The following is a 23,636-nucleotide window of genomic DNA, read 5'->3' as shown; positions in this document are numbered from 1 at the left end:
CCTATAATTCCTATCCTAAAGACATCACATGAATTTTATATATGATTGCAGAGGGCTCATGGACTATTTTAATTCTATATCTGGAACTTAAGAAAGTCCATAACATACAGGCTGTCATTTGTCATTGGAATGGGAATAGGGAGGTCTTAAAAGCCATAGTGGGGGCCGGCGCCGCGGCTCACGAGGCTAATCCTCCGCCTAGCGGCGCCGGCACACCAGGTTCTAGTCCCGGTCGGGGCGCCGGATTCTGTCCCGGTTGCCCCTCTTCCAGGCCAGCCCTCTGCTGTGGCCAGGGAGTGCAGTGGAGGATGGCCCAGGTGCTTGGGCCCTGCACCCCATGGGAGACCAGGAAAAGCACCTGGCTCCTGGCTCCTGCCATCGGATCAGCGCGGTGCGCCGGCCGCAGCGTGCCGGCCACGGCGGCCATTGGAGGGTGAACCAACGGCAAAAGGAAGACCTTTCTCTCTGTCTCTCTCTCTCACTGTCCACTCGGCCTGTCAAAAAAAAAAAAAAAAAAAAAAAGCCATAGTGGATAATGACAACAACAATTGCAAAAGTGATAATTAAGGGCTAATTCACTGAAAATAATATTGTGAGGAATGCAGAGTCATGAACTTTGTACACTGTATCATGGTATCTGTATGTGACTTTATGACCAGGATACTTACTACCTTTTACTTTTTCATTACATAAGTGATTTCTAATAATTTCTTTAAATTATCTACAAAAATATAAACTTTACAATTGTCAAAAGAGTAGGTCAGACATGAATTTATTTATCGCTTTCTTTTTATAATTTACTAACATACATGCTCAAGCAACATATTTGGTTTTCCTCATGGATTTTAAAAAAATAGAATTACATGTAGTAACTTGAAATTTTTTTCATTCAATATTATGCTCTCCAAATTCATCCATGGTATTATTACATGTCATTCAATCCATTATTTTCACTATTCTATAATGTTTCATTGAATAAATAAACCACAAATTAAAGTCCTCCCAGTAGTGCACATTAGGATTGATTCCAATCTTTTGCTACTAGAATTTGAGTTGCTCTCAACATTTTCTGGAATAAAAGTTTTACTTTGAGGATACTTTCAAGAAAGGAATTTGCAGGTCCAGTATAAGAAATAATAGCCTGAGTCTTAAGTTAGCTGGTTATATGAATATTATTTAATCATGATGCCTTAAAACTTATTCAACAATTACAACTAATCTTTTGGTTTTTTTAATCAAGTAGTTTTTAAAGCATAAAATGTAAAACTGTCAATGGTAAACTAGAATATTTTATAATACTAACAATCTTGGAAAATGGGGGGTAAGGTAAGATATCAGTTGGAATGCCCATATCCCATATCATATCACCTGTGTTCAAGACCTGGTTCCCCTCTTGATTCTAGCTTCCTATAATGTTTACCATGGAAGGCAACAGCAATGGCTCAAGAAGTTGGGTCTTTGCAACTTACACAGGAGACACAGATTAAGTACCCAGCTCCCAGCTTTAGCCTGGCCTGATACCAGCCATTGTAACATTTAAGGAATGAACCACTGGATGGGAGTTCTCTATCTGTCTCTCTGCCTCTCAAATAAATAAATATTATTTTCAAACATAGTAGAAATTTCATTAAGCACAAAAATTTCCAAAAGTGAAAAATCATAAAGTGGGAATCTTTGATATCCATTAAATTATCATACAACTATTTTGCTTTTGATCATTGTACAAAGACTTACTAAGTCAATAGCCTGACTTTCCATCTTATTAAACTGCTCCCCTAAGTGAGACTTTTGATAAGAGAGAGCTCAGAGTTCATAGTGATTTAGCATCAAAACCAGAATCTGACAATGTTACCATAAACTAGTACATAGCACAAATTACTGAGTCTTTTTTGTATTGTTTTATCAAAAACATGACTGTCTTTTGCTGTGTTAGACTAGCCTGAAACTAAACAAAGGAATTCCCTATAACTATAGAACACCAGGCTTATTTAACCCACTCCCTATCTGTCTTCCAGGAGAATTCAGAAGATCATATATTGCTCCTATAAGTAAAAGATTTCTAAAATAAGCAGACCTGAGTGGCTTCATTTTTATTTCATAAATGTCACTACAGTATGCCACAGAAAAGAAGTATCAAAAATGTAGTTTAGGAGCTGGCACTGAAGTGTAGCAGTAAAGCCAATGCCTGTAGGGCTGGCATCCAATATGAGCGCTGTTTTGAGTCTCAGTTGTTCCACTTCCAATCCAGCCCTCTGTTGTGGCCTGGGAAAGCAGTAGAAGATGGCTCAAGTTCCTGCAGCTACATAGGAGACCAGAATAAGCTCCTGGCTCCTGGCTTCAGATGAGTACACCTCTGGCCATTGCAGCCATCTAGGGAGTGAACCAGTGGATGGAAGACCTCTTTCTCTCTCTTTCTCTCTCTCTGCCTCTGCCTCTCTGTAACTCTGCCTTTCAAATAAAATAAATAAATATTTTTTAAAATGTAGTTTAATGAACAGCACTCTGGCCTCAGAATCAGCCCTTAAGGCACTCAGATCTGGATAAAAAGCCCATGAGAGTTTCACAGGCATGGAAAGCCAAAACACCGTGGCAAAAAAAAATGACCTAAATGAAAGATCTCTGTGAGTGAGATCCCAGTGGAAAGAACGGGCCATCAAAGAAGGAGGTACCTTTCTCTGAAGGGAGGAGAGAACTTCCACTTTGACTATGGCCTTGTCTAAATAAGATCAGAGCTGGTGAACTCAAGAGGCTTCCATAGCCTTGGCAACTCATGACAAGAGCCTAGGGTGATTACTGATGCCATAAACAAGAGTGTCAATTGTTAAATCAACAACAGGAGTCACTGTGCCCTTACCATGTAAGATCTGTGTGTTTAATGTGTTGTACTATGTGAATTAACAGTATAACTAGTACTCAAACAGTACTTTATACTTTGTGTTTCTGTGTGCGTGCAAACTGTTGAAATCTTTACTTAGTATATACTAAATTGATCTTCTGTATATAAAGATAATTGAAAATGAATCTTGATGTGAATGGGATGGGAGAGGGAGCGGGAGATGGGATGGTTGCAGGTGGGAGGGAGGTTATGGGGGGAAAAGCCACTATAATCCAAAAGTTGTACTTTGGAAATTTATATTTATTAAATAAAAGCTTAAAATGTAGTTTAATGATACATAATTAAATACTCAAGTATTTTCAAGTACACGTTGATCTTGATACCTCCTTAGTCTACAGTCATCTGTACTGTGAAATTTCCTTCACAAACTTCTTTTAAATTTACACTTATTTGCTGCCTCTCCCTTAACATCTAGAATTTTTACCTCAAATGTCCCACAACATGGTCTCAGAATCTAGCAGCACTGCACCCAAGAGAAAAACTGATGGATTTTTCTAACAGCTTAGGGAACATCATATTGATGGAGCTAAAGATGATCTATTTTCACTCTACTCCAACTGCCAAATGCCAAATAATCAACCTATCAGAAGAAGCTGAATACCTACTAACTTTGATACCCTGGAGAGAGTGAGACATTTGTAAACCCCAGACAGACACAATTCTTTAGGACCCCATAGACTCTGCTCAGAGATGGAAGCAGCTGAGCTATCCTGGCTCTTTTCCTTGTGCTTTCCCTTGGGTCCGATTGCCAGGATAAAACCTGAGTCCTGGCATGGTTCCCTACTAAACAGTGTTTTTTCTGTGGCTTAACCCACCCCAAACCTTAGAGGGGAGAGTCCTAGACAGAGCAGGCAGTTCCCCTGTAAAACTCTGTCTCCTCTTTACATGACATCACCTACTTCACAAAACTGTCATCAAAATCCTCCAGGAAATCTGATCCTTAACTCTGATCCTTACCTTGACCTCTTTCTACCATTTGATACAACACCTCCATCTTGACATCGTACTTCTTTGCCTTAAAAATGATGGTCTTTGGAGTCAGCAATGTGGCACCGTGGGTTAAGCCACTGCCTGTGATTCCTGAATCTCATACGAGCACTGGTAGAGTTCCAGCGGCTCCTCTTCTGATCTCGCTCTCCACTAATGCACCAGGGAAAGCAGCAAATATGGCCCAAGTACTTGGGCCCCTGCCACCCATGTAGGAGACCCAATGGTGTTCTAGGCTCCTGGCTTCAGCCTGGCCCAGCCATGGGTATCATGGCTATTTGGGGAGTGAAGCAGTGGATAGATTTCTCAATATCTTTATCTCTCTCTCTCTCTCTCTCTCTCTCTCTCAAACACACACACACACACACACACACACACACACTGCCTTTCAAATGAATAAAATAAATCTATTTTAAAAAAATATGGTCTTTGCTTTTCTTTTATGTTTATGAATTACTCATTGTTTTCTTCAGTGGTTCTTCTTCCCTGTATGAGTTAGGTTTGGCTTCATAGTAACTACTTATTGGGCATATCAATCTAAAGGTTAGCAAGTTGAGGTGGGGTCCCCTGATCTCAGCTGTGTTGACCATGGGTCTCCAGGTAGCCGATGAACCAGTCAGAACCATTTGCATCACTCTTCACATGGTCTCTTATCCTTCTGGAAGTTACCCTGGGATTTTCATAGTGATTTTTTCATGCTGAATGCTGGGAGCACTAAGAAAGCAAGCCCCATTATGCAAGTACTTTTCAAGTCACTGCTTTTTTAATATCTGATACTGTCCCATTGGTAAACACAAGTCATGTGACCAAGTTGTGAGTCAGTGTGGGAGCAGCCTATCCTAGAGGATAGATATGAAGGAGGCATGGCCACACAGGGCACTTACTAATGCACACACACCAACACTCTCCTAAACTATAGATATATTTCCAAAGATCTGATCTTTTCTCTCCCTCTCTTATTTCTTAGACTCTCATTCTGTCGTTGTTATAACCCTTATGAAGTCTACAATACTCTATGGTTCTTATATTCCTGTAATATCTATAACCTCTGTGTGACTCACTTCACAAAATTCATCTTTCTAGAATAGACTTGTCTCTTTATCTTGACTTTTTTGTTCCTAATATTGAGATGCCCTAATAGCATCTCAAGTTTGACATGCCTAAAATTGAATATATTATCTTCTTTTCTGCTTCAACTATCCTTCTCCCATAAAAATTACAGTATAATATATATATCCATTAATGTTTCACATGGTCCCAAATCATATTTTTAATTCTAATCTCCCTTTTCCTACATCTAATTTGTATTTTTGCTTCAATTATGATTTATGATTTATATTAGTTTCAATGTATAATCCTAAAAATAATAAGAAAACTTGCATTATAGAGATATAACAAGCATTAAATTAGTTTTGCGTGCCTTGCACACAAAGGTACTCAGAAATGTTAAGCTATTTTCCTCCCCCTCAGTCTTCTTAGCCTTCATTTGTGAAATTGTTCACCTCCCTACTCTTCTTTTTTATTAGGGCTGCAAATGAAAATTAAGCCTTTACAGCTTTGTGCTGAGCCTTTGTAACAACTTCTCTACCCCTTCCAATGCTCAGCTTGTCCCTTCTCTAATCCACGCCACATCATCATCTTCTTCTTAAAGCTCTGCTTTCCATCTATTTCCTATCAGATACAATCCAAACTTGTAACCTGGAATATACGCTGTTTTCCAAAAGGTTTCTCCTAGCATATCTTTCCAGATTTCGGTTCTTCCCTATAAATGTGTCACCTAAACTACACAAATTCTAATTCCCTGAATATACTTCTATTTTGCTTCTATTGTGGTTCCACAACTTGTATTAAGCTGTTCCATCACTTTAGACCTTTAGAAATTTGTCTCTGTAAATACTGTGTAAAGCTGATTAAGACAGTGTTTCTGTTCCAAGGAATTTACAATCTTGGGTGGAAACAGACAGGCTTAGCTCCTGAGATTTTAAATTCTCTGGAACAAAAATAGTATTATACAGTTATCTAGGCACTACAACAGAAGGACAAGTATCCTGCCCTCACAGACTTTACAATCTCATGCAAGAAACAGAAGTTTTGTAACTAGCTACTACATGATACAAATACAGGTTCCGGAGACAGGCTGGAGGCAGGCAAATTTCAGTTCCATCATTTATTAGCACTGGGTGACTTGAGTAGTTTACTCATCTGCAAATGGGATAATAAAAGCATAAGATATAAAACAATGCAAGTGAAGTTATTTGTGTAGTGGATAACACAATGGTAAGTCTTCAATGAATGTCAATTATCACTAAATATTGCTCTACCAACAATAAATTCAAAACTATAGGAAGAACAAATTATAAATTCTTTACATGAAAGTTAAAAAGCACTTCTAGAAAGAAGAGCATCTGTCTTGAACCTTGAAAGAAAGCAATGATTTTCCCCAAATCAGTATTGACGTCTTTTACTTCCAGGCCCATTAATCTATGTATTCACTTCTTCATTCATGCATTATACAACTGTTTTTTTAAGCATATCCTAAATGAAGGACTGTTTGTACTACTCTCAAGCTATTTATCAACATTGTTCTATGCTAACAGAGGAAGTGAAAAGCCAACTCCTGATACCTCAGAGCTGACCTGGCATTTATAACTAGATTTTTGTGTTCCCCTGTTGGACATGAACAATCTCATGGAACATAAACATCATACAAGGCTACTCTGTCACCGTGAGGTACCAAAACAACAACAAGAGCAAATCATTCTGTAATCCTGTCTGAACATCCACAAAAACATGGACACTGTTTAACCACAAAACTGGCTGAACATTTGCCTATCTTGGCTAATCTGAGTTACTGCTGTTTCTTTATCAATCACAGTTTTAGTCTCCAACTTACCTGCCTTCCTTCTCAACAACACTTATGACGCTACCCATGCATGCATTTACTTCCACTTCCTGCCAACATTCAATCCAGAAAAAAAACTCTGCTCCCCTAAACTCTTCCAAAAACTGGGCCTGGCATTGTGACGTAGCAGGTTAAGTCTCTGCCTGTGATGCCGGCATCCCAAGTGAGTGCCGGTTCGAGACCTGGCTGCTCTGCTTCTGACCCAACTCCCTGCTAATGTGCCTGGGAAAGCAGCAGAGGATGGTCCAAATGTTTGGGCCTCTGTACCCACATGGGAGACCAGGAAGAAGCTCCAGGCTGCTAGTTCTTTTTAATACCCTTTTATTGAGATGATCTACTTTGCCCCCATGGTCTGTGTACTCCTTCCTTACAACAAATCAAACACTACAGATGTATTCCTAGTGGTCATTTGCTGAAGAGTTTTGACATAACATTCTTATCCCCTAAGATTGTAAAATTCTCTAAAGAAGAAACATCATCCTATTAAATGATGCTTTTAAAAGAATAAGCACACACACACAAAAATTGTTGAGTAGATTCATAAATCTTATTGAAAGTATTTTCTTCAATGACCAGAAATGCTTAAAATACTTTAGAGAATATGTCCTGAACTAAGCTTCACAGAAGTTTAACAAGCATCCTCCAGATATGAATCTCAGGCAGTGACTTTACAGGCAGCAAAATGACAAGGCCTACAGGATGGTGTCTTGGACATAATGATTAGTATGCAGAAATGACAAATTTATAAGTGTGAGATCAGAATAGCATTACAGTGACCTTGAATCCACCAACAGCACTGTCCCTTCAGAAGAATCATATAGGATCCTTCTGAAACATCAAAATCAAACTGCCATTGTGGTATGCAACATCTGCGTTAATGAAAATATGTGTTTTACTATAAGATTCCAAGCACCTTTCTAATTAGATACATACTTCAAAAGTTCCTATTATGGTTCGGTATTGTTGCACAGTATGTTAAGCTGCACTTGGGGATGCCCACATCCCATATCAGAGTGCCTGGTTTGAGTTCCAGCTAACCTGCTCCCAATCTTTCTGCTAAGGTGATCCTTGGGGGCAGCAGGTGATTTCTCAAGTATCTGGGTCCCTGCCACCCACCTGGGGGCCCTGGCTGTTGTTCCAGCCCTGGACTTTATAAGCATGTAAGGAGTCAATCAGCAGATGGAAGATCTCTCTCTCTCTTTTTCACTCTCACTCTCTCTCTCTCTGTCTCTCCGTCATTCTGACTTTCAAATAGATAAATAAAATCAATTCATTAAAATTTCTAAAATGTTAAAAAGTGAAATGTGGATATTTAAATAAAGCTTCTAGCAAGCACATTTGTTGACCGGATTTTTCATTTTTCTATTAAAAAGGCACAGGAATCATGAAAAGAAAGTCTTAAATTTGTTTACTTAATTATTTTCATTTTATCTGAAAGGCAGAGACAAAAGAGAGAAAAAGTGAAAGGGAGAAAAAGAGAAACATCTTCCATCTGCTGGTTGACTTGCCAAAAGGTCTCAATAGCTAGGGCTGGGTCAGGCTGAAACCAGGAGCTGGAAACTTAATCTGGGTCTTTGATGTGGGTGGCAGGGACCCAAGTACTTGAATCATCACTTGCTACCTCCCAGGGTTATACATTAGAAGGAATGCTGGAATTGGAAGTGGAACAGGTACTCTTCCATGGGGGATACAAGTGTCTTAAAAAGCCAAACACCCATCTCCCCCTAAAAAAATCTTTAATTGAGAAATTCAGTCTAAATTTGAAGGTATTATAAAATATGCAATATGAATTTCAAAAGACATAAATAAAAACATTAAAGAATCTGACATGCAAATTAATTCAATTTTTTTTGTTTTTTTTTATTTAGTAAATATAAATTTCCAAAGTACAGTTTATGGATTACAATGGCTCCCCTCCCCCATAATTCAACTTTTAAAAACAAAAGCATCTAACTAAAAAACTTTGTAGAAAAAACTGACATCATGACGGAAGAGTTTTACACAAGGGATAATCTATTAAAGCATCTGAATTTAGTGAAATAAGCAAAAAGGAGAGTAATATAGATCACATGACCTATATTTGCATCTATACAGTTTAGCAAAATTCTTCTGTTACATTAATCTTCAAAGAAACAGCCACATAAACTAATACTAAAGTTGCAGGCTTTAAGAAAATAGCTGTAAGGAGGCCTGAAATACCATTAAAGCTGTTATTAATCTGCATAACTACTTTCCCTGGAGACACTGGTCCAACCTGTTCAGTGCTAAGGACTCATAGAATGCCGCAGAGAAATTAGCAGTTAATTAATAAAAAGAAGATGAAATTATCTTGCTTGGCAATGTTTTAGAAAGCAACAATGAAAATCTATTAACATTCAGTAAAGAGTCAAACTTTGAGCATACATCAGCTGGAATATCTTATACACATAATAATTTGAAATTATGTATGTTGATCATAAAAACTGAAATTACAAGTCTGTCCCCACCCCATTAATTTTGTAAATTAGGCTTTGGTTTGCTGTCCATGTAAAAGCTCTGGCCAGCAACTCTTTTACTTTAAATGTAACCATGGTAGAGAATAACATGTGTATATGTGATTTTTAGATGCCATTTCAATGAGCTTTACAGTTGTTCCTGGCTTTATATTCATTCCACATGACAAAAATATTCAGATCAGTCCATGACCCCCTTTATTTTCTCTCCAGGGGTAGATTAGAGCAGCTAGTTTCTGGGAGCCTGGAAATTATACTGCTACGACTATGAGTGTAACCAAAAATTAAAGTATGAATAATACATTGAGAAAAGAATGCAAAACAGCTTATGCCTTCTAATTTAAGTTTTTCTGGTTGGTAAAGAAGTAAATCAGGAACAGTGGAAGAAAAGAGGTGTCCCTCTCAGTTGCTCATTAAAATATCTGAGAATATATATTAAACATAATATATATTATATAATATATAATCTAATATAATTATATATTATAATATACAGCAACACCCTAAGCTCTGGCTGAGGCATTGAGTCCCCTTCCCACCACCCACATCCACAGCTTATAGTCTTACAAAAAGATAAATCTGCAATAATGATTAAAAAGGCTCTGTGCAGGAAAACCTAATGTAATCTAGAATGTCAGGAAAGACTTGGAGAGGGAGGAATGGGCCTGAAGGATGAGTTAGAGTTGGTCTGGAAGAAGAGAGGAAGGAGAGCATTGCAGGCAGATGAAAGAGCCCCTGGGAAGACCGAACCGGCAGGTGAGGAAGAGGATGGGACTGTCCGAGACTGAAGGATACTCCACGCGGGGGAAATCTGTTACAGCCGAAGATTACTGTGATCTTGGACTACTTGGGGGGTGTACAAAGTAAACTGCATTTAGATAGAAGTAAAGGAGGAGCTGTCAACTAAATAACACATAGTAGTAAGAGTAATAAAAACTGTTAAGACTTTACATTGTGCCAGGATCTCTTCAGAGCACCCTTTCTGTACAGAGTCTCCTATGCGTCACGTGGCAATCCTGTGATCGTTGTCAGTATCATTCCTATGTGACAGACACTGAGGTAAAGGGTCAATAACTTGCTCAAGGCCACACAGCTAAGTCATGAAACAGCTGATTCATCAAGATCATTTGAGCCCATATCCAATATCCGTAAGTATACCACAACTAGTATAGCATTTACCTTAATTAAAACCCTCCGGCACTAATGGTGGGACCTAGCAAAAATACCTACGGGAATAGTTGCTCTGATTTTTACTTGCCATACAGATTCTCACTATGATATTGGTAGTTGGAAAATCTGAAGTAAATTTTCTGTGCTAACAACTAGACACAGTTGATGAAGGGAAAGTATTTTTTATTCGTTCTTTGCTTATTTTTCCTGTCCTGGGAACCTCAAGGCCAATTAAAATGCACACTACTTAGTAGTACCTAACAAAAGTTCATCAACTTTATAGAAAGCTTCACCTACTTTGGCAGTGTCAGTTTGCTGAGATGTTTAACTTTTTTTTTTTTTTTTAAGATTTATTTGTATTTATTTGAAAGGCACTGTTACAGAGAAAGAGATGGAGAGACAGTGAGAGAACTTTCATCCACTGGTTCACTCCCTCAATGCTTAACAGCTAGGGCTGGGCCAAGCCAAAGTCAGGAACCAAGAGCTTCTTCTGGGTCTCCTGGAAGAACAGAAGTACTTGGGCCATCTTCCTCTGCTTTCCCAAGCCATTAGCAAGGAGCTGGATCAGAAGTGGAACAGCTGGGACTCCTACCCAGAGCCCCACGGGATGCCAGCGTCACAGGCTATGCTACAATGCCAATCCCAAGATGCTTAACTGGTATTTATAGAAAAAGAACACTATAATGTATCTTCAGAGACAAATCAAGTATTTAAATGAATTCACTTTAACAAAAACAAACTAATTTGAACCCAATAGAACCTTTTTTTTTTTTCAAAGAATGAATTCAAATCAAGTAGGAATTTAGGTTCTAATCTTTATGACTGAGTTTGGAAGTTTAAGATTTATTTCACTCACATAAAATTCTTTCCATTGTTACCAATTTGTTGAAAGCTTGGAAAGAAAAAAAATGATTAAGACGTTTATTAAAGAAAGGGTGGTTCTGAATGACACTGCAATTGAAATTTTTCAAAGTATTCTCCACTTCATTATTTTGCCTGAAAAGATGACTCCTGACTCATGTTAATGATTCCATATTGCTTTTTATTGCTTCTCAAAAGTATTTTGATGTTCATGCAATCAAGTTTTACTGCTATTAGTTATTTTAAACCACTATGAATGAAATTCTATCTGCGATTCCAATATTGTTTGATTGGTTTCTCTTCTCTCCACATCTATCTTTTCCTGTTTTTCTCATAAAATCTATTTTAATTTAATAGTGAATTATCATTTTCCTTAAATGCAGAGACATTTTCAGTGGGCATTTAGCCTAGTGAGTTAAGATGTCGTCATCCTACATCAGATGTCTAGGTTTGATTCCCAGGTCTGGCTCCTAACTCTAGCTTCCTGCTAATGCAGACCCTGCCTGGGAGGGAACAGTGATGGCTTAAGTAATTTGCATTCTCATCACCCACATGAAGACCTGGATTGTGTTCCTGGCTCCCAATTTTGGCCATGCACAGCCCCATGCTTTGCAGTCATTTGGGGAGGGAACCTGGGCTGAGAGTACTCTCGCTCCCTCTCACTCTCTCCGTCTACCTCTTAAATTTAAAAAAGGGGGTGGGGGACAATTTATATAAAAATTCACTGTATAAAAATTGATATATATATAGAGATTTATATAAACATAGTATAGTTACATTAACAAAATTTCTAATATTATACCTAACATGAAAATTTTTGACAAATTATGTTATCAACTTATTTGTTATACTATTGTTTAACCTCATGATAAATAGTATATAATAACAAATAATTCAAAGAACAAGGAGAGTAAAATACACCATAATTCCATTGGTAATACATGAAAATCATTTAACAACAGATTTTCCTAATCTCATGGCATCTAAATGTGCTTTTGGTTGATTCAGATTATTTGTCATAAAATTCTTATCTTGGATTTATCCAAAACACTTGACTTGATAGACAACCATAAGTAAACTTACAATGTATTTTACTTATATATATATAAATCTCATTTCAGTTAACTTTTATAACTAAAGTATACAAATATACTTTGTCTTAGTGGAGAGAAACTAAAAAGGCATTATTTTAATTCTGTGAATTTAGTCTTCTTTAAAAACTAGCATAAAGTGGGGCTGCTGCTGTGGCACAGAGGGTTAAGTCACTTTTGCAGCACAGACATCCCATATGGGCACCAGTTCGAGTCCCAGCTGCTTCTCTTTCAATCCAGCTCCCTGCTAACCTGCCTGGGAAAGCAGTGGAGGATGTCCCAAGTAGGTGGGCTCCTGCACCCACATGGAAGACCCAGATGAAGCTCCCGGCTTCTGTCTTCAACCTGGCCCAGCTCTGGCTGTTGCAGCCATTTGCAGAATGACAGAAGATAGAAGATCTCTCTCTCTCTCTCTTTGCCTCTCCCTCTCTATATATAATTCTGCCTTTCAAATAAATAGTAAATACATTTAAAAGAAGAAAGAAAGAAATACATAACTTGGATAAAGAATTGTACGGATCACCCATAAGTGACTTTCTAGTGATTTAAACAACACAAAAGGGACAAAATCTATCATGTCATATTGATTTATTCCTTTGTCTTTTTTATTAACATTAATTTTCACTTTCAACTGCATTATTTATCTTTCTTAAATAATTTAAGATTAAAAGGCTGACTTCCTCTTCCAGCTGACAAAGAAATCTACTGACATCTAGGTGGAAAATGACTAAGATCATTGTGTATACTTTAAATTTAATAATTATTTTTAAGAAAGAACAAGAAAAAAAAAAAGTGGCTAGCTAGCACTGGTTCAAGTCCAGGTTGCTCCATTTCTGATCCAGTTACCTGCCAATGTGCCTGGGAAAGCAGCAAAAGATGACCCAAGTGCTTGGACCCTGCCACCCACGTGGGAGAGCTGGATACATTTCCTGGCTCCTGAGTTCTGCCTGACCTAGCCATGACTGGTACAGGGAGTGAACCAGTGGATGGAAGATATCTGCCCCCCTCCCCTGCTTTCTTCCCCTCTCTCCTGCTCTCTTGCTCTCTCTATTTCTAGCTGCCTTTCAAATAAAATAAATAAATCTTTTTAAAAATATATAATCATCAATTTCAGCAGTATTCAAATCACCAAGTAGTAGAACCTCACTCTGTTCTTTTTAAAATCAATTTAACATTTACTGCTTTAAAAAAAAAAACAGGTAAATGTTTGTCTTTTTAATTTATTAATTTTAATTTCAATTTTTGAAAGATTTATTTATTTGAAAGAATGACAGAGAGAGAGAGAAAGAGAGAGATCTTCCATCTGCAGGTTCATTCCCTAAATGCTCCCACATCTAGTGCTGGGCTAAACGGAAGTCAGGAGTCAAGAACTCCTTCTGGATCTCCCTCACTGGTTGCAGGAAACCAAGTACTTGAGTCATCATCTGCTGCCTCCCAAGCACATCAGCAGGGAACTGGATCAGAAGCAGAGTACCCCGGATTCAAACTGGCATTCCTACGTGGGATACAGACAACACAAGAGGCACTTAACCCACTGTATCACAACACCTGCCCCTCAATCATTTTAAAATTTTTTTTCTCACTCTGTCCTAAAATGGTGATGTAAGAATCTTTCCTAGAATATGCCACTTGAAATAAACAATATGACTTTCTTTAAATCAGACAATGAGGTACAATTAGATAAAATCTTTTTTTTTTTTTTTTTGACAGGCAGAGTGGACAGTGAGAGAGAGAGAGAGACAGAGAGAAAGGTCTTCCTTTTTGCCATTGGTTTACCCTCCAATGGCCGCCATGGCCGGCGCACCGCACTAATCTGAAGGCAGGAGCCAGGTGCTTCTCTTGGTCTCCCATGGAGTGCAGGGCCCAAGCACTTGTGCCATCCTCCACTGCCTTCCCGGGGCACAGCAGAGAGCTGGCCTGGAAGAGGGGCAACCGGGAAAGAATCCGGCGCCCCGACCAGGACTAGAACCTGGTGTGCCTGCACCGTTAGGTGGAAGATTAGCCTAGTGAGCCGCAGCGCCGGCCTAGATAAAATCTTGAAAGAATTCTAGTCTGACAAATTAAAGTGGAAAACAAACAGGAAAATGTGCCCTAAATAGATGGAAAGAAACTGCATTACTTTTATATTTTATAGCATTCTAACATTTTTATCCCACAAGCATAAACAACAAAATTACAAGTTTCAAATATTTATTCCTGTATTCTGTTTTCTAAGCAAGCCCTAAAATGGTGAGGAGTTAGAAATAATTTACCTTTACAAGGTAATAAGAGTACTTAAAGCTCTCCACAAAATACTTTTCTTTCTCTCCTGTTTAACATGCCACCAAGAGATGGAAACATTTCATTGTAGATCAGTATAGTGACTCCTCCAGCCCTCCTATACAGAAAGTGTGCCATGTTTAAGTTTAAGAGACAAAAAAAAAAAAAAAAAAAAAAAACACTTTATGGAAATGTTTCTCAACATAAAGCCAAATCATACATGCAGTGAAGCAGATACTATCTCCTCTGGCTTTGCTGAGTCATCCACCTAACACCACACCAGGCTTGCAGAATGGACTCCAAACAAAATTACTGATTCTCACGCAAGAACACACACAAGAATACAACACAGAAAAATGTAGTGCTTAATAAAAAAAGAAAATCCAGAGATCATTCTAGTGATCTAAGTTTTCTTCTGCTTTTAATTATTTTTTGTTTATTTAAGAGGCAGATAGATAGAAAAAAATTTCCTTTTCTGTTGGTTCATTCTCTATATCCCTGCAAAAGCCGGGGCTGAGTCAGGGCCACAGCAAAAAGCCAGAAACACAATCCAGACCTCCCATGAAATGAGACAGGAACGCAATTTCTTGCCTTCTAGAATATACACTGCTGGGAAGCTGGAGTCTGGAGCTGGAGCTTTGGAGTTAAAACCAGGCTCTCCAATGTGGGGTTCAGGCATCTTAACGGTTAGTCTATATGCCTATTCCCTGACTTTTCTTGATAGAACCTTAATTTATGCCTTTGAGAAGTTAATGGAGTCAGAATTTCAGCAATGTGTTTCATTTTTGTTACCATAACTTAAGAATCTTTGCATGGGATGAGCATTGGCACAGTTGGTTAGAAAACCACTTGGGACTCCAGTACCCCATATCAGAGTAACTGGGTTCAAGTTCCAGCTCCACTTCTGATTCCTATTTCCTGATAATGTGCACACTGAAAGGCAGCAAGTAATTGCTCAAGTACTTGGGTCTCTGGCACCCATGTGGGAGACCTAAATTGAGTTCCTGGCTCCTGGTGTTGATCTGGCCCAGTCACAGCTGTTGCAGGCCTATGGGGAGTGAACCAATGATGAAGATCTCTGTCTCTGTCTCTGTCTCTATCTCTATCTCTATCTCTATCTCTACCTCTACCTCTACCTCTACCTCTACCTCTACCTCTACCTCTATATCTTATCTCTATCTCCATCTGTTCTTGTCTACCTTTCAAATAAGGAAGGAAGGGAGAAAGAAAGGGAAGGAAGGAATAAGGGAAGAAGGAAAGGAAGAAGGAAATAAAGAAGCTCAAAAAAGGTGAGGACTATAAAAAATAATAATAATACTGTTCTACATGCAAAGGGAAATCAAAAGTCAACTAGGTTGTCCTAACTGCTACTTCTGGCCTGTACAGTCAGGAGGTTTTAGAAAGAAATCATCAGTTGCTGGCTTACATGGTTATATTCACCCTACTCCCCTCCCACCAATCTCTTCTCCCACAGACTGAACTGATCTCATTTCTAACCATAATTCAGTTTAACATAAAAATGCATGGACAATACCTAGGGCACACTTAAACAGTTATGCAGATAACTTATTATAAATTCTTTGTAGATAAATGATGTAGCTAAATTACACAACTACTAGTCATTTTGCTTTTCACAATATTTTAAAATACTTTCATCTTTTAATAATAAAAGAAAGATGTAAATCCAGTATTGTTGATTATAACAGTCATATGTAATTTCCATGTCATTTCTGGATGAACTTTAACCGTATCTTGAAAAAACTGCAAATAAAACATAAGGGTACTTTAAAAACTTTATGGGAAATCTGTATTATTATAAAACTATGCATGGATCTCACAGTATTTAAAAGAGAATTCTGAGTAATAAGACTAAAAACACAAATTTTTTAAGGAATTCATATTGAAAATGTGGGCAAAATTGCAATCATACAACCACATAGGATATAGGAATAAAATTGAAGATAAATGCAATGTCTTCATAAGACAGATCTTTAAGGCTACTACATATCATTTAATGTAAGCTACTCAGAAAAATAAAACATTTCTAAGTGAAATAATAATCAATCAGTAAACTGGTTTCTTTAAACAAAATTCTGGTTCTTTTCCAACATCTTCACTCCCAAATATTAAAAAAGCAAACAAACAAATCAAAATCTAAAACCTTCTCCTGATTTGTTCTGATACTATTAATTCCAATATTTTTTATTAATGCAAGTCAAGAACAAAGACATAACCAGATGAATATTAAGATATATTGCTTCAAATTGGTCTAATTAGGAAATAGATGACTAACTTTCATCAGTTTCCCATTGCCTACCCACCTCACAAATGTGAATATAAACAATAACCTTTCTTTAATTGTTTACTGAGGTCATTGTAAAATAAGCCATATTAACTTTCATGGTATTGATAAGGACAAACGTGTAAGTTTGAGAAAACCCATTGAAGGAAAAGAGTAAAAGACACTGCTTTGTATAATTCCTTGGGTATTAAGGTGCCTATGACCTGCTCAGACACCCTCATTCAGAAGATTAGTAAGTCAAAATCATTTGTGTTTGAAGTGGAGTATAATTCTAGAGACTGTAACTACTTGTACTAAAAGAATTGCAGCAATTTAACTGAACAGTGGCAATAACATTCAGAAGTCACCTGGGTTCAGAGGTAAAGCCCACGGTGTATACTTAAAAGGAAACAAGCAGGCTGTCTGGACCAGGAGGCTGAGTGGCTGCATCTTCTGGGCATCCTTTACTCTAGTGTATATGAAGATCCCAAGGGAACCTCACTCAGCGATCTAGGAGGGTAGTGACAGATGGGAACACTGCCGAGAACCAAGTCCAGGAGGAAAGGTCAGGAATTATATGAAGAGGAAAAAGTATTCTTGGCTACAGATGGCCCCTGAGAATCAAAAAATAACCACAATACTTTAGAAGCATTATTTTGTGTTTGCAGGCAAAGAAAATCTAAATTAGTAAGGACAGTACAGTCAAGTCTCCATCCAAAAAGTGATCATTTTTGGGCTGCTTATCTTGTTTCAGCACACTGTTTTCTTCAGCATTTATAATTCTATGCACTATGATTGTAGCTGAACCAGTGCATATGAAACATGAGAGTGTGTATTCCCAGATAACCAAAAAATCCAGGGGCTTCAGCAACCTTGGAGACGTTATAGATGAGGAAACAGAGCCCCTAAGCAGGATACAATTAAAACTAGTAGATTACGAAGTCAAGGCATCAGAAGTTAATATTATAGTATTTAGTCTAATAATATACCTGTTACATTGCATATACATCATACATATTACTATATATTTCACAGAAATCATGCAACAATGAAAACATGTAGGTGCACATATGAAATCATTGAGTGAATAAGTAAAGCTAGATTATCACACAAAACAAATATTCACATAGGTGATTTCCTCATTTGAGAATGAATTCATCCCATTCATCAAAAGTGAAAATTACTATTTCTATCTACCTATAAATTAAGACCCTGCTTAATACTTCTAGGCTCTTGGCATTGGAAAGAATCTCAGAAATGACCATGTGAGTTTGGAAATCAACAGCAATCTTTAATGGCCATTCCTTATTTTATAACTTAGGAGCATAAGGAATGTCAAAGCTCACCAAAAAAAAAGATGAAGAAGAAACACTTATATGAGGACATGAGTGAGTTCCCAATGATTCCTCCATTAAGGAAACATTCTATAAAATGACTACATTTCCTAAGAGACATTTCCAGTCCTGTGTTTCATTGAGATCAGGAGGCAACAAGGTTGGGGCCAAAAACAACCTCCACCTGCTTCCCAACTCACCAGACAGCAAGTATCCATTGAAAAGACCACCTTTTTCCATATTTCAACCCATTATCATGAACTTGCTCCCTCCCCCAGTCGCCAGGCCTATTACTGTGCCTGGCACTAAGATGGATGAATGGTGAGAGGGCAGAACAGAGGGTGAAAGCGAAAGAAGGAGGAATGCTTGTAGGGATGCAATATGTCAGCGCATAGAACTCTCCTCTTTTGTTCTACTATAATTCACAGGATTATTTAAATACCAAGATAAAGTCTTTATTTCCTCTTCTGGGAGATTATTGTATCATTTTAGTTGTTAAACTTTCTAAATGTACGCAGCTGGCCAGTTTCTAATCATAATAGGGGGTAAAAAGCGTAATTTGGGGAACATACCTCAAGATTTATGAATTCAAAGAAAAATGTCCAAGATGATTCCACTGGAAAATCAGCATTGTCTAAATGCCATTGTATATGTCAGTTAGCCATGTGTGTGCCTTTCAGATTGAAAGGGATTAGGTTTAGCATTAGGGGTAGAGTTGATGTATTACCCTGGAATTCTTCAAAAGTTACAAAAAAAAAAAAAACTATAAAGCTGGACTTTAGATTTAAAAGTGTGGTTTACGGAATTCCTATGCTTTATCTGCAAATTAAATGCAGTTGTGTTGTGAAACTGAGGTATGAGTTATTTTACAGCCAAACAAGAGGCAGAGTACTAAAAGGGCCTTTTGTTTACCTTGATTAAAATCACCCAGAGCCTGCGGGTATGAATACTATAATTGAAGTCATTTCAACAACAATTACCTGCCAGTTGCAAGCATTTATCCTGGGAGTTGTGTTTGAATTAGTAAATTCTTACAAATACCTCCTCATACTTTCTAAGTAATTCACTTTAAATAAGGGGACTGTAGATAGGTGGGAAGGAAAAATCATGCCCGTCACCATCTGAGAGTTGAGAAACAAAGTGTGGGCTTGTATTACTCACGGCTCTGCCTGCAGGCTCCTGTCCTCTGCCACATAGTTAGAAGGAATATATCCCTGCAGTTGCTGACCGAAGCCATCTCCCCGTTTTTCCAAATGTCTGGCCAACCACCAGCCCTCATGAGAAGTGTCCAAGACTTGGAGCTTGTCGCCCGCGCGAAAGCTGAGGTCTTCTGCAGTTCGAGCTTGGTAATCAAACAACGCCACAAAGTACGGGCCCTGGCTTCTCTCAGGCTCCTGCCTCTGTAACTGAGGGACTTCAGGGGAGCAACGGGCTCCTGGATTCTCAATCACCACGGGTTTGTCTGCTTCCTGGGACAAGCAAGGGAGACATGGCTCCAAATATGCCCAGAGCCTTAGAAGTACGTTGCCCATTGTGCCCTGGTGGAGAGAAGGGGAGAGGGTCTTCTCCCCCTCCTCAGTCTAGGCAATTCTTTCTGTTCTTCCACTAGGCAGCTTTGACATCAGCACCACCTTACCATACTTTGAGAGTGTGCAAAGTTCTTTTTCAACAAAGTCCAGCAGACCTGGCTGCGTGAAGCCTTGCCTGGAGAGACTCACCGGCCGGCCAACGCTTGGTTTCTGAGGCAGTGGCCGCTGCCCCCTAGCAAAACAGTGGGAGCTGGGCGGCTGCTCTGTGGGAAGATGCCTTTACTTCTTGTCTGCTTAGAAATCCCGCAACAAAAATAAAGTAAAATTAAGAAGGCTTTGTCTAGGAAAACATCTGAGAACAGAAAAGAGCCATCTTGCCTTTCATCCCGATGAAAAGTTAACAAGACACTAACAGATAAAATCTCCACACCTTGTCTTTGCTGGGTGCTCTCTCTCTGCTTCCAGTCTGCTCCTGTTGTTTGACCAGTCCTAATCCTCACTGCTCCTTCCTTTTTGCTAATGAATAACCAACCAGCACAGGCTATTGCCTTTAACATGCTGAACTATGTGCAGGCTGTAATAATCGCCCTTTACTTCCTGGTTTCTTTTTGTCTGTGATCTAAATGGGATTCCAGTTCTCTCTACCCCTCCCTTTTCCCACACCCAAGATAGACCAGCCCCCTTAAAGGGAAGCCAAACTGTTAAAGTTGCTTTCAAAACCCACAACCCTTTCACTTCATGCTGGAGAAACAGGCCAGCCCAGGTAGCTGTCTTACAAATGTTCCCAACACCAAAATTCAGGGCAGAGATATGTCCACTTCCTCCCAACACACACAAATATGCATATGCGTAGGATTGCTTTGCCACCACTACAGGAAATGCAAAGGACAAATACAAGCATTTAGGTGTTTGTTGCTAGACACAGGGCAATTGAGAAGGCACCACTGAGTCCCTGCTTTTTTTTTTTTTTTTATCACTAGGAATAGATTTTAATAGTCTCAGAGTATATCCTGAAAAAGTAAGAGAGCAGCTGATGAAAACCATGAGAACCTAAAACACTGCCTTTTCCCACAGATGCTTATTTCCCATCCTTTAAGTACTATTTCTCTCTCTCTCTCTCTCTCTCTCTCTCTCTCTCATACACACACACTCACACACACACACACACACAACCAATAGAAAAAAAAGAGTAGAAGAAGGGGTCTTTGTGTGCTGCTGTAGAGGCTCTTTCTGTTCAACTGCGACCTCCAGGTCTATGCTAGTTCTTACTTGTTGTTGGCAGCAGTTCTGGAATTAATGAGGTTGGGATCAGGACAGTCATCCAGAGACAAAATGGGGATTTTGCTCTCCTTTGCCTAATTTGGGACTGCTGTCTCACAAGCCTGGGCCCTGGATCACAAGAGCAACAGCACAGTAAGTCTGGACAGATGATCGCACTGCCGTTTGGAGTAGTAGAGAGCATTGCAAAATTCTTTCTGATTTGCCACTTTTTTTGTATAAGGCATTATTTTAAAATTTCTGTCTTGGAAGGGTGCCTGTGCTTGGGTGTTTTGTGCTTCCTGATAGCTGTGTTGCTCTCTGGTAAAGTTGTGGAGTTGGTGACCAAGACCTCTGGTCTGGGATAAACCACATTCTTGGTGGGAGCGGAGCCTGAGTCAATGGCCTGTCTGGTGCTAGCAGTTGGACTGACCGTGGCCAATGCCAGATTTGCAGGCTGTAAGGTTTTACAAGAGAAGAAGTATATAGAGCCTCCAGTAAAACAAGTTTTTCCAAGTCTACCAAAGTCTGCTTTCAGTGGTGACTACTACAGAACAAGATGACAAAAGAGAAGCAGTATCAACACCAGATGTAAACCCTACTGCTCAAAAAGGAAAAACAAGAGATGCTTATTACGCCCTTAAATCACCCAGACCAAGGAGGATCTTACAGAGCAATCAAAATCAGTGAAGTTAAAGACTTACTAGATGGTTTAGCTAAAAAAGTGAAGTAAACGAATTGACATTTTAGGATCTGATTATTGTTTATAGCTCTTGTCTATAATCCTGAGAAACAGTGATTTTTCTATTTGTTGAATTCTTTATTTAGTGGAGTATTAAGCTTGTGATTATATAGTAAATTGAAAGTATGTCACTGCAAAAATGAAAAGAAAAATAAGAAAGGAAGGAGGAAGGGTTATAGGGAGGGAAGGAGGGAGGGTAGGGTGGGAAGTATCATTGTGCTATTAAAACTGTATATATGAAATTTGTCGCTTTTATATAAATTCAAAAAGTGGAAAAATAAAACGTATTATGTGTTTTCAGTTCATATTAGTTTATGTGAATACCAACTTTCTATAATAAAATGCCTCAGAGCTACACAACAAAACTAAACAAAAGCTTCTCTCTTACAGTCTAAGTGTTTTCAGAACCTTGAACCTAACTAATCTAGCCTTAGTACAATCTCAAAACCCCTGTTTTTGTCAAATAAAAGGCATTTTTAGTAACCAGAAGAACCAAACTCAAGAAAAAGAAAGAAAACAGAGCAGCATGGTCTCACCCCCACTTGCTGTTTGTAACCTTTTGTTAGAAGCAAGTACAATTGGTGGGCAGATTATTTGGGTAGAATCAGCTCTGTGTCACCCTCCCAGGCTTCTCCAATTGTAGTCAGAGCAAAACTAACAACATGGCAGCATTAGAAAACCCAAAAATTTAGCTTTTTGTTGTTGTTGTTTTATAGTGGCATGGGACCTAAAACACAATGTATATATAATTCCATATTTTAGGCAAAAGTAAATAGTAATTGCATAATATTGTCAGATCATAAAGAATATGTTGTTCCAAATGCACTATTAATTGTAAAGGCCTGGGCTTCTACCAGTGCCCCTAAACAGAGGTACAGATGCTAAAGTCTTTCTGAAACATCTACAAGATGTAAGGTCCAAATTTGTGGGACTGGCACTGTGGTGTAGTTGGGTAAAGCTGCCACCCATGATGCCAGCATCCTATATCAGCACCAATTTGTGTCTTGGCTATTCCACTTCTGATCCAGCTCTCTGCTACTGTGTCTGGGAAAGGAGTAGAGGACAGCTGAAGTCCTTGGAGCCCTGCACCCATGTGGGAGACCCAGATTAAACTCCTGGTTCCTGGCTTCAGCAGAGCCCAGCCCAGGTCTTTGTGGCCATTTGGGGAGTGAATCAGTAGATGGAGGATCTCTTTATAACTAATCCAGCCTTAGTACAATCTTTATAACTCTCTCTTTATAACTCGCTTTCAAAATAAATACATAAATCTTTTTTAAAAGAATCTAAAATCTTTAAAAACAAAAAAATATCCACATTTGTAACCAACCAGAGAGATGTATTCAAACCCAATTTGTGAGTAGGGTTTGAGACTTCAAAATTCTGAAGGTTGCAACTTCAAATATGCCTTCACTATGGTTGTGACAAGGGACTCTGGAAAAAGACAAAGCAGCAAACCTGCACAGTACAGTCACTGAGCAAGCGAATGAAATTGAAAAAGCGGCCAACCGTCCAAAGATGTCAGGAGAGCAATGGCCTAAGAAACAAAGCGAAGGGGTGGGGAAGGTGAGGGATTCCTGGGGTCGATAGCTCCGGAATTTTCAGTCACCCAAGCTTGAAGCCTTGCAGTCGTCTTTTCCTCGCTCCCGGGTTTCTTTGAGCTAATCAATCACTAAATTCCGCTCAGCCTTCCTTTTCATTTATTCCACAAACTATTTTTTAATCCCTTCTGAATGACAGCTGTGCTTTATAGAGAAAATAGAATATTCCTTCCTGGATTCTTCAAGAGACTTCCTAACTGGTCTCCCATCCTCAACCTTATACCCATCATGACTCAT

At 38.7% G+C, this 23,636-nt stretch overlaps 1 protein-coding gene and 1 pseudogene across 1 annotated transcript in view; one reads left to right on the top strand and one right to left on the bottom strand.

Moving 5' to 3' along the window:
- FRK (fyn related Src family tyrosine kinase) overlaps positions 1–20,745 on the bottom strand; it is a 129,577-nt gene extending 108,832 nt beyond the window's left edge. Inside the window, exon 1 of the mRNA XM_051854387.2 lies at positions 19,435–20,745. Within this exon, the coding sequence (XP_051710347.1) occupies positions 19,435–19,805 (371 nt within the window). The 5' untranslated portion in view covers positions 19,806–20,745. The remainder of the gene's footprint in view (positions 1–19,434) is intronic.
- Positions 20,746–21,460: 715 nt separating this feature from the next.
- LOC100356885 (mitochondrial import inner membrane translocase subunit TIM14 pseudogene) lies at positions 21,461–21,792 on the top strand (annotated as a pseudogene).
- Positions 21,793–23,636: the final 1,844 nt, after the last annotated feature.

Source organism: Oryctolagus cuniculus, chromosome 5 (genome assembly GCF_964237555.1).
Source record: "Oryctolagus cuniculus chromosome 5, mOryCun1.1, whole genome shotgun sequence".
Classification (NCBI taxonomy): Eukaryota; Metazoa; Chordata; class Mammalia; order Lagomorpha; family Leporidae; genus Oryctolagus; species Oryctolagus cuniculus.
Note: the sequence above shows the minus strand (reverse complement) of the source record. Positions and strands in the feature narration are given on the sequence as shown.